Here is a 12,448-nt window from a genome sequence, read left to right on the forward strand (position 1 = left end):
GTTTGACAATCGGAGTCCCACTTTGCTGTATACATTTGGAGTTTTATATCAATACACATATTTGAAAAGCTTCACATAAGGTCTCCTTCCCCCTTTAATTAATTCTTTTATTTTTGCTCCTGTTGGTTTAAGTAAAAGTTCTGTCACTTAATTGATATCTTGTATTAGCATGCCTTTGTTTGTCGTCTTAATTCGCTAATTCATATTCTAGATATTTGCTTCATTATTTGCAGTTTCTGTCCATGTCACTTGCATTTGCAGTATTTCTATTTTGAGCATGTGTCATGGAGTTAAATATTATTTTATCTTTTATTTATTTTGTGAAAGCTTGGAGAAGAAAGCTGTAAGAAATCTCACTAAGTCAAATGGGTCAATATGACTTGCTACGTGTGGTTTTGGGCCTAACTTTGTCAAGGCTGATAAATGGGTTGTACGTATTTGAGAAGAATTCATGTGATATCTTTACGTTGTAATTTCTTGCTAATTTTCATATGGTGTTGAAATGAAATTATGACTTTTCTCGGCCATCGTCTTTGTTTAGAGGATTAGTTGGCATTTTAGCTTCTTTGGTTTGATTATTGGGTATTTAATGTTAGAATATTGATAATTTAATATGTGGCATTCACATCTCATAACTTAGTAGTAATGAACCGTGTTAATAATTTTAGTAATCAATTTTATCCTTTTTCCACCATTTTACTTCCATATATCATGGCCTTCACAACAATCTTAAATTAGCTTTAGGAAAATAACTTATAAACATCCGTAGCGTGATTTAGGCGCGATTAATAAATCATTATGACTATGAGTACGATTCTCGTGGTATAGTCATGATACATAAATCCCAATTCAAGTGCGTGTTTCACGCGACTTGACCACAACTTGAAATAATTAAAATAAATACGTTGTGAATCGCAGGTGCGTTTCACGTGGCGCGGATTGCAATGTGTACAAAAACGACAAGTGTATGACATCGTAGCTTGTTCAAAAATAACTCCATAAATACTAAAAAATAAAGCGATTGAGTTAAATTATTAAAAGCGGCTTTAAAAGGTAAAAATGCACAATAGGCCTCAAATATGTATTAAATCAGATAATTAAGCCAAGTTGTAGTCAATAAAGCGACCGTGCTAGAACCACGGGACTCGGGGAATGCCTTACACCTTCTCCCCGGTCAACAGAATTCCTTACCCGGACTTTATTTTTTCGCGAACCAATAATAATAGAGTCAAACCTTCCTTTGACTAGGGATTCAAATAAAAGGTGACTTGGAATACCGGCAAAAAATCAATTCCAAGTGGCGACTCTATAAATAAAATAATCCTTATTTCAAAAATTATCACTTTAATTGGAAAAACTCTTTAACCCACAATCCAAACACATTAATATCTTTTGGGGGTAGAAAAGGGGTGTGACAATTTTATTCCAAGAAACGCGGGGACTATCTGTATACGGTCGAAATGGGGCATGTCCGATTTCATAGGCACGAGGAGCTGCCTCAAGAGTAAGCTCGTAATAGACCAGGATCGAGCTCAATGGCAGAGTATGGAGCATGAAGATCGAAATGCTCACTGAAGATCGAGACCGAGCATAATAACGGAATGACGAGATATTAACAACCGACCGAAGATCTCGGCAGAAATCCCGGAACAGATCGAATCAAGCGGTTATTGACACCAATCATGGAATTTGTTTCCGTTATTAGAATTGTACCTTATTTAGGACTCCTCTATTATATAAAGAGGGACCCCATTCATTTGTAAGGAGAAGTTTTTTGACTGAGAAGAATATACACAAACGCTGCTCTCTATTTCACTTACTATCCATTACTGTTCATCATTGTTTACTTTCTGTTCTTTACTGTTCTTGTTACCCAATCTTGAGACCATCTCGAATTGAGGTCGAAAGCACTGCTAGAACACTGGTTTGATTTATTTTACTATTCAAATTATTTATTCAATTCCTTGTTTATCAATTGATATTGGATTAAATCATGTATCCTTAAAACCACTAAATAAGTTTAATTGTTACTCGAATTTTAGGGTAAACAATAACTCTCTGAAAAAACCAAATCTACTGAAGACATTTTGTTATTGTTTAACTTATCAAAAACCTATAGAGATAAATGAATTCAATAGTAGTTGATTTTAGGAGAATTGGTAGCTGTTTTGGTTTACTGAATTCGTTCTTTGAGTTTAGAATGGTAATTTGCAAAGGCTACAACTTTTATCCATAACAAGTACAAAAATTTAAAGAAACAGCATAATAGCTCTAAAGCACCACATCATGATTCTAGCATAATATGCTAATCATTCTCTTCGCTATCATGCACTACTTTCAAGAACAAGAACTTTTTTCTTTAATATTTGGGGTTTCCTATATTTTGATAAGTGTTTGGGGTGTCCTACATTCACTGGTAGAAAGAAGGATTCCTATTTCTCTTAGTTGATTAGTAAAGTGGTGGCTTAAATCAGGGACAACAACAGAGCTGAGGCCTTTGTTGAGGTCTTCCACGATCATTTGAAATTTGGACAAGTTTACTAGTAGTACATATAGAGACAAGGTGGCCCCTTGACCTTATTAACGAGTTAATTGAGGTTAATTTATACTAGTTGTATAACCTTTCACTTATCTTTGAGCCTTCGAACAGTTATTGTTTGGTTATGACTATGGAATCTCGCCGTATTTTTTTAATCTCAAAGAAGTTTAATAGGAGTAATTGTTATTAGCAAACAAAATGAAGGAACTAATAGGAGCGTGATGTCTCTTAGTGCTTAATGATATCATGCTATTTTATTTCATGTCTAGCATTTTGCTGATTTTGGTATATCATCAGGAGAGGAATTGTCCAATATTCAATAATTTGAACGTGAATTTCAACCAAGTGCTCACCCGTGTTATCATAGGCGAAAAGTGCAAAAAAAACTCTAAGGTCCGAGCTTTAAGCAAAAAGTGCAAATAAACTATGGACTTTAATGTGGAAAGACGCAAAAGTAGAAAAAAATACAAATATGTATGTGTAGTTTAAGACTAAATTATAAGTATGAATAACAAACATATGGACAAAGAAGTTAAAAAATTTTGCAGTAAAGTGAATATCAATGTTTTAGTGTCTCCTTCTAGGATTACACTCATTAGCAAGGAAAAAGTATACCTTAGTGCCTCGATGACAACATTGAAGCGCCCGCTAATCGAGGGCGAAGCGCTCAACATGTTTTCCGCCTCGCTTCAGGGCTTAAGCGTGCTTTAAGCGCGTCTTTGACAGCACTGGTGCTCACTTATTTTAGTTTACTCTAATCAGTGCATGAGAGAAACTGAAGAAGAAGAGGGAACATGAAAGCAAATAATGAAAACAAAGGGGGAGGTCTTAGCCAGAACCACACAGGCAAATCTTAACTGGGTTAAATTAGTCCGAAGTCACTGCTTTTAGGTCGAACCATGTAGATATAATGGAAATAAATTACGTGAATAATAAATCACATCAATCATGAATTCTGTAGTAATCCCAAATGTTGGGCTCGTCCTTCCATTTGAACAGGAACGTAGCCATTTGATGAACTAGAGACGTGGGTTTTATCCAATTATACCAAAGGGCGTCCATTTCCTTCTTAGTTGTGTACATTCTGACTTCTTTTAATTCACGCTGCCAGTAGAAACACTTGGTTTCAGTATATTATTTGGGCATCCTATTAATGTAGGCAACACCTGTATTTAAAACAAAACCATAAGATATAGAATAGACTAATGATTATAAGACAAGCATTCAACATAAAGCAAATGGCTATTGCATGTTTATGTCTTAGATTTAACTAATATATATTCACTGACAACGTATTTTAACTTGTTCTAATTAACAAGTTACCTACCTTATTTTGAGGTTGCTAATCCCACTTACCTGCATCTATTTTTTTAATATGAACAAATGTTTGCAGAATCTTTTCTTATGGTGTAAGGGTAGTCCTATTGGTAGCACAAATGAGTATATGGATTTCTTGGACTTGCTGGGGGGGCAGACAATAGATGTAATCTTTATTTCTGATCTGCATTCCCTTTGTTATCGTACTACTTGTACCATGTTGGTACCTTCTATCAATAAAACATTTACCTTTTCAAAAAAAAAAAAAAAACTTATATGATATGATTGTGTAAAAATATTTTACGCTATCAGTATAGAAAATTTAAACTTTTATATATGAATATCTACAAGTACGATTGTACGAGAGATAGCTACTTTTGAAAGGATTCCATGTAAAGCAAGAAATTACCTGGAGTATTTTGCTATTTGTACTTGGAAGTATTGACATGGTCTTGGGATACATGTCCATTAAATCCTCTATGAATGATTCAAAATGCTTCACAGGTCTAATGAGTATCTTGACTTTATCACATGGGGGAGTGCCAATTTCTCTTGGATCTTCGTGTATAAGGATGGCGTTACTCTATAATATTGTCAATGTCATAGAGCTTAAACCAAATTCAAGAAGTAATGCATCAATTAATCAAGTAATACAAACAGCTGAAAAAGGATTGAAAATTCTTACCTCGTCACAAAATATTACTAATATTAGACCTTTAGAATAGTTGAACTTTTGAACAAAGTGAGGAAGGTTGAAGGGCATTTTGTCGCCCTCAAAATCAAATTCCGTCAAATTTGGAGTTTCGATCTTGACTTGTTCTACATTCCTCAACTTCGATAAGGTCAACTTCTTGAGGTTTTTGCTCACAAGCTCTATGTTTTTCAGGTCATAGTAATTATTTAGAGCCAATTCTGAAATGTTTTGAGTGCTTAGAGAATATGTCTTGAAACTGTTGCTCTGTAATGGTGGTACCCTAGAGTTTGAGTGTTTCTAAAGTATTGTAAGCATCCAAAATTGAGATTTTGCAAGGAAAAAGGCTGTCCTCACTTCCCTCGCTCAACTGCCCGTCCCTTGATATGCAAAGTATCGATGATTTGGAGCCTCGACTATCAAGCTTTTGAGTTTGCACAAAACAACCAAATTCTCCACATGTACTAGGCCAAAAACATGTACATTGTTTATACCCTCGCAATTAATAATTAGTGGTCACTTAGGGACGTGAATTTCAACCAAGAATTACCAAATGACTACCTTTTCATCTTGAGTTGTGAATTTCAATTATTTTACTCCACGTTAATTAATGGATGAAAGAAACTGAAGAAGAAGAGGGAACATGAAAGGAAATAATGATAACAGAGGGAGAGGTCTTATAGCCAGAACCACATAGGCAAATCTAGACTGAGTTTAATAAGTTCAATTGAATTTACTGCTTTCATATCGATATCGAAATATACAATAGAACATATCAATTCTGAACTCACTAAGACTAAATGCTGGATTCACCCCTGGCTCTTCAGACAATCAGACTAAGTTTGTTATTCCCATTCGAATATGAACGTAGTCACTTGATCAAACAGAGGCGTTGGTTTTAGCCAATTATACCAACTTGCCTTCTTGGTTATGTCTATACTGACTTCTTTTAGTTCACGCTTCCAGTAGAAATACTTGTCTTTGGTATTATCTGAGCATCCTATTACTCTATGCAAACACCTGTATTTCAAAGCAAAACCATATATAAGATATGGTAGAGAATAGGTTAAGGATTATAGGGCAAGCAATCAACATAAAGTAAATGGCTATTGCATGTTTTTGTCTTAGATTTAACATATTTCGATATGGTGTAACCAGTGGCGGACCCATAATTTTTATCAAGCGGGTTCAAAATGCAAAGAAGCAAATATATAAAGAGGTCAACAAAAACTATATATTAATAAAATATATCATTACAATTGTCCTCTACGAGTTTTCATTTCCTGAAACGTATTCATAATAGTCTCATCAGAAATGGTGTTAAATATTTTTCTTTCTACATAAGGTACCAAACAACCGCTCATGAATTCGTCATTCATTCGGTTTCGCTATTCACTCTTGATCAAATTCATCGCCGAAAAAGTTCTTTCAACTGTAGTAGTGGCAACTGGTAGAAGCAAAGCAAATTTTACAAGGCGAAACACAAATGGATAATTCAAATGCTTCTTTGTCTTAACTAGTGTTTCAGAAAGATCAACAAGTCCTTGTAGATTTGAGAACCTTTCATCAACATCACGAACATCAACAATATAAGTTTCAAGTTGATTCTTGAGTGTAACCATTATATTCTCATCAAAATCGTCAGGATACAATTCAACCATCATCAATATCTTGTTTATGTCAAAACTGAAAAATGAATCAACTGGATTTACGCAAGCTACTCCAACAAGCAAGTTCGTTGTCACCTCATTAAAACGAGCATTGAGTTCTTGAACTTGCCAATCAATAATCTTAAAAATATATCAATACGATAGTGATGTAAAATAGTATAATCAGCAACTTTATGTCGAGATCTTCCAGAGTTAACATAGAAGTCATCAAAGTTTGGTATCGAAATATTATACTTGACACAAAATGCAGACACCTTATCAATAGGTGAATCCCATTCTTCTTCTCTTAGCTTTTGCAACTGTTTCTTTGCCACTTCAACAAGTAGAATAGCATTTGCAATATCTTGCTCCTTTTTTTTTTTGTAAGGATGTATTAAGCTTATTTGTGATCCACAAAATATCTCTCATTAGGTGCAACATGAAAGCAACCTCAAATGTTTGACAAGTGCTAAGATATTCCTTTGCCTTAGCTCTTTCTTCTAAAGTCCGGGCATCAACAACGATAGTATCAAGAACATCAATAATTGAGCCAAACATAGAAATAAAGTTCTTAAAAGATTTGTAGTGTGAATCCCAATGAGTATCAGCAGCTCTGGCAAGACCAAGTTCTTGATTCAAACCCCTACCAGTTTCAAGTTCACCCATGTCTAATGCCTCTTGAACTTTTTCTGCTTGAGATTCTCGAAGATAATCCATACGTTTAAAAGAACATACCACTATATTCAATAAATTAGAAATCGACAATACAAGTTCTCCCACTTCAAGACACTTTTTGGATACCGCAACAAGAGTCAATTGAAGTTGGTGTGCAAAATAATAAATGGAATAAGCGAATTTACTTTTTTGTTGAATCAAAGTTTTGAGGCCACGTAAATCCTCTTGCATGTTGCTTTCTCCATCATAGCACTGTCCACGCACATAAGATAAACTCAAAGAATGTTGAGCAAGGTAATCAACAATTGCTTCCTTTAAACATAAAGTACTAGTATTACGAACATGAACGATCCCAATAAAATGCTCCACCACAGATCCACATATATTAAAGTATCGCAAGACAATAGCTAATTGCTCTTTGCGTGATACATCACATGATTCATCAACTAGCAATGCAAAAAAGTCTCCATTTAGATCGTCCATAATTGCTTTAACTGTTTCAATTTTACCTGCAATGATAATGTCTTTTTGAATTTTATGAGAGGTCAACTCATCATTCTTTGTAGCCTTTTTCAACACAAGATCACGGATTTTATCACACCTCTCTACATACCATGAAAGAATCTCAAGAAAGTAACCCTTGTTTAATGATGATTCATCTTCATGATGTCCACGAAATACCAATCCTTGATTCAACAGGAGTCTCACAACCTCAATTGAAGCCTTTAAGCGAATTTTGTATTCGAGCTTGGTTTGACTGGATCACCTATCAAATGAAGTTTGAATTGACTGCTTTTGTTTTAATAGATCTTCACATTTCCTTTTTGTATGATTATGAACACTGCTCGACTTACCAACATGCATATCGAATCTCTTCTTTTTTTGCCAACTCTTAAATCCTAAACTTGAAAATACATCGCCTCCACCTTGATGAATGTCTTCATCTTGAAACAAGTAACAACACAAACAATAAGCTGCATCTTCTATCACACCGTACTCCAACCAATTACGATATTCACCAAACCATTTAGGATTGAAATGATGCTTTAAGTCCGAAAAATCTCTTTGACGAAACTTATGATATCGGGGTTGGTAAGGACCTCTTCAGAGATATTCTCTTCTAATCTCATCATGCTCATTTGGATGATAATCTCTAATGGGTATTCTCTCCTTTGGATCATTCGGTAAAGAATCAAGATGTTTTCCTTGTCTTTGTCTTTTAGAGGATTGAGGTTGCTCTTCTAATTGGTTCAAATTTTGTTCCACGGGAGTAGCAATTGGAGAGGATGAACTTGGTTGCAGCAACTTGGAAGATACTGGAGGGTAAAATCTCTTCATTGTAACACAAACTGGATTACCAAATTAGAATTAGAAGAATAATTTTGTATATGTTTAACCTTAAATTTAAACTAGCATGGCAAACAAGAATTAAAAGTAAAAGAATACGCTAAGATTTTGGAACTTCAGTCCTATTCTGAGATTTTGATTTGACTTACTTTATGGTTTATAACTTTTTAATGTGGCCGAAGACAACCCAAGTAAAGATCACTCATCAGATTACAGAACTATTATAATGAAAGTTTCATTCATGGATAACAGCAAAGGTGATCTTCCTAGATAGTTGGAGAGATGTCCATAAGCAAGCCAACAGCCATAACATCAAAATTTTCTCGGCTATTCATTAATTCCATACTACTTTTAGTTTCATTGCATCAAATTTAACTAACAATAATGCAAGACCAACTATGTCCATTCCAAAGCATCAATTTCTCTCAAATATACAGAAAACTTATTTGGGGCTATGACTACAACTGATTTAGCCATAAGATTAACCAATAGAGTGAGCGGCACACATCACTGTTGTAGTTAAACCAACTGGAGATGCACAAGCACAGAGATAAGAAAGAACATACATTTAGAAAATTGAAAAACCTGCCCTTCTTAGGCTTTGTAACTGAAAGAAAAAAAAAAGATTAAAAATCAAAGAGAAACTTGATAGTGACAATTGACGGGCTGACGGCGAGAGACGGAGAGAGGCGACCCAACGAGAAGCGGTAGTGGCTTATGGCTAAAGGAGGAGACGACTATGAAGCAATGTTCTTTGAAATTGAACTACAACAAAGAGAAGAAAGTACATAGAGGTGAAGGAAATTTATTGGGGTGAACACCCATCCGAACAAGTAGGGTCAATAGTTCAGCATTTAGGCCGTAACATTTAGCAACAAATAAATATTTAACCCAACAAGTGCTCTCCGAACCAAGCTAGATAGTCTCCTATCACTAGGCTCACCAACCAACCTGGACTTTTTTTTTATTATTCCTACCGGATATCAAAACAAACCATAAGGATTGTTTCCAGCCATGAGTTCCCCTATGACATAAGCGCTCTTGGGTGGGGTGGGCCATTCCATCAAATCTTTGAGAAGGGGCCCAATCTCGTATTTGATGGTCGGCGTGGCGATAGGCTTCGTTTCTACGACTGCCTTCCCAGCCGTTGAAAGACTGAGCGAGAACGGTAAGGGGCGCACAAACAAAGAATGTCGTTGTGCGGGGATGCGATTCGCCAAGCTGGGGCAAAGAAAGCCGTCCGACCCTACCGAAGTACCAAAGGCTTTCGAGGCTTACACCTCCCTATTACAGGACCTAAAAAAAGGCTTTCAGTAGCGCCCTTAGAGGGCATTGTGACTAACTGGTTTAGAACTCAAGACCATTGGAAGAATTTGAAGCCTATTTACCAGCAGGCTAGGCCATTCACTTGTTTGAAGTGGGTTCAAAATAATGTTTATACCATTACTTTTTCGAAGACAGAAAAATATACCTATATACACATTGTTATTTTTCGACGAATCGGGTTCATATGAACCCTCTTAACCCCATGTGGGTCCGCCTCTGGGGCTGACGGCGAGAGACGAAGAGAGGCGACCTAACGAGAAGCGGCAGTGGCTTGTGGCTAATGGAGGATATGACTATGAAGCAATGTTCTTTGAAATTGAACTACAACAAAGAGAAGAAAGCACATAGAGGTGAAAGAAAATTTATTGGGATTAAATATTTATGCAAAAGAGGAATAAATACTGAAAATTGGAAAACTAGAATTGGTTCTTATTGATCACATGGACTTTTAGTTAGATACCAAGATGAAGCCCTTTGTCTTTGAGAGAGACCACCTTCTGGGCAGGGGCTAACGGAGGAGATGACTATGGAAGCGATTCTTTTTGAAATTGAACGAGAGAGAGAGAGAGAGAGGGAGGGAGGGAGGTATCGAAGGGCTTGGGATTAGAACCGATCGTTTTCTGATTTGGGGAATAGGGGGAAATTTTTCTTATTTGGGGAATATTTTAAAAAAATTAAACGGCATCGTTTTTGGAGTAGAAAAGAGACGTATATTAAAAAACCAAAAATAGAGGGTATTGTGACTAACTGGTTTAGAGCGGCTTTGTGAAGAATGGGGCAAGCACTGGAAATATTTTGCTGGCTCAGGAACTGATTAATGACATTGGGAAGCCAAATAGAGGAGGTAAACATTGTTCTCAAATTTGACAATGGCCAAGGCCTGTGACAGTAAGACTAAATGCTCACTTACTTTAGGTGTATATATAATAGACCATACTTATTCAGAACATACTATGACTAAATGTTGGATGTATCTGTGGCTCTTCAGACAATCATACCAAGCTTTTTATTACCATTTGAACATGAAAGTAGTCACTTGATCAAACAGAGACGTGGCCTTTAGCCAACTATACCAAACAACGTCCATTTCCTTCTCAATTGTGTACGTACTGACTTCTTTCAATCGACGCTGCCAGTAGGAACGCTTGGTTTTGGCATCATCTGGGCATCCTATTAATGTAGGCAGCACCTGTGCATTTGAAACACAACCATAAGATATAGAGAATAGGCTAATGATTATAGGACAATCAATCAACATTAAGCAAATGCCTATTGCATGTTTATGTCTTAGATTTAACGTATTTCAACATGTTGTAACAAGTTACCTACCTTATGTTTTAGGTCACTAATTCCAATTTTACCTGCATGTATAATGTATTTTTTGTATGATCGGATTGTATTACATTCAAAGTTAAACACTTATATCTGGATATCTACAAGTACTACTTTTGAAAGGATTTTCAAGTAAAGCAAGAAATTACCTGGAGTAGGTTACTATTTGTACTTGGAAGTATTGACATAGTACTGGGATACATGTCCATTAAATCATCTATGAATGATTCAAGATGCAATATAGGTCTAATGAGTATCTTGACTTCATCTTCACTTGGGGGAATGTCAATTTCTTTTGGATCTTCATATATAAGGATGGCTTTACTCTGCAATATTATTGTCAATGTCATAGAGCTTAAACCAAATTCAAGAAGTAATGCGTTAAATAATTTTTATTTTACCACCCACACATGAGCAAAAAAAAAAAGTGAAACTTTTTACCTTCTGGGAAAATATTGCTAATATAAGACCTTTAGAATAGTCGAACTTTTGAACAAAGTGAGGAACGATGAAGGGCATTTTGTCACCCTCAAAAACAAATTCCGTCAAATTTGGAGCTTGAATCTTAACTTGTTCTACATTCCTCAACTTCGATAAGGTCAACTTCTTGAGTTTTTTGCTCACAAGCTCTATGTTTTTCAGGTCATAGTAATTATTTAGAGCCAATTCTGAAATGTTTGAGTGCTTAGAAAATATGTCTTGAAACTGTTGATCTGTGATGGCACCCCAGAGTTTGAGTGTTTCTAAAGTATTGTAAGCATTCACAATTGCAATTTTGCAAGGAACAAGATTGTCCACACTTACTTCGCTCAACTGCTCCATCCCACTATATCCGAAGTATCGAAGATTTGGAGCCTGGATTATCAAGCTTTTGAGTTTTCCCAATACAACAACCAAATTCTCCAGATGTAATAGGCCAAAAACATGTAATTTGTTTATACTCTAGCAATTAAGTAGTTGTAGAGTCATGATGAATGGGCAAATGGCGAGAAGTCTTTGCAATTGGTCTTCTAATATATGGGCACTCCGCAAATCAAGGATTTTTAGATTACAGAATGTTATGATTTTAGTTGTGCTAATAACAAATTCAAACTTACACCTCTCTAGTGTCAATGTTTTCAGTTCTCTAGCTGCATAAATAGCATCAGGTAAACTATAGTGGTTCGCAGCAATATTCCAACAGTGAAGCTCTAGCACTTTGACGTTAAGTTTAACCACCAAATCAGTCCAACGGTCTATATGAGAAGCCAATTTTTTATGATGATATTCACATGTAATGCTGAATTGCTCAAGACATAAATGTTTTTCAACTTGGGGTCGTAGGGACTGATCAACATACTTGACAAAATTTTCCCAAGACTTTCGTTCTTGATTGAGTACCAGATTAGGCCCTGAAATCCAAAAATTATATCATCTCTTGGATAAGACACAAGTTTGAGCTGCCTCTTTTGGGGTAATTTGTATAAGATCTAATAAATAATTTACACATGCAACTGTGATATTCTATCCTCGCCGCTAACACTTTTTGCCTCTATCATCTTAAGCTGATACGTATGTCCTTTGTGCGGCCGA

The 12,448-nt window shown here is 35.7% G+C and overlaps 1 protein-coding gene across 1 annotated transcript; it reads right to left on the bottom strand.

The window, feature by feature from the left end:
- Positions 1-5,935: 5,935 nt before the first annotated feature.
- Positions 5,936-6,913, bottom strand: LOC104107949 (uncharacterized). Its single transcript, XM_033659141.2, has 3 exons — positions 6,647-6,913; positions 6,472-6,567; positions 5,936-6,337 (listed from the first exon to the last, which is right to left on the bottom strand). Exons 1-3 carry the CDS (start codon positions 6,911-6,913, stop codon positions 5,936-5,938), a joined length of 765 nt encoding a protein of 254 aa, XP_033515032.2.
- Positions 6,914-12,448: the final 5,535 nt, after the last annotated feature.

This window comes from Nicotiana tomentosiformis, chromosome 5, assembly GCF_000390325.3.
Source record: "Nicotiana tomentosiformis chromosome 5, ASM39032v3, whole genome shotgun sequence".
Taxonomy (NCBI): domain Eukaryota; kingdom Viridiplantae; phylum Streptophyta; class Magnoliopsida; order Solanales; family Solanaceae; genus Nicotiana; species Nicotiana tomentosiformis.

Bases quoted from the DNA above. Each gene is read 5' to 3' on its own strand.
- LOC104107949 (XM_033659141.2), bottom strand. From the start codon at position 6,913: ATGGATTATCTTCGAGAATCTCAAGCAGAAAAAGTTCAAGAGGCATTA. The intron at 6,568-6,646 runs GTTGCTTTCATG...AAAAAAAAAAAG, and splicing joins GCACTTGTCAAACATTTGAG to GAGCAAGATATTGCAAATGC. The intron at 6,338-6,471 runs GTGTCTGCATTT...TATATTTTTAAG, and splicing joins GGGATTCACCTATTGATAAG to ATTATTGATTGGCAAGTTCA.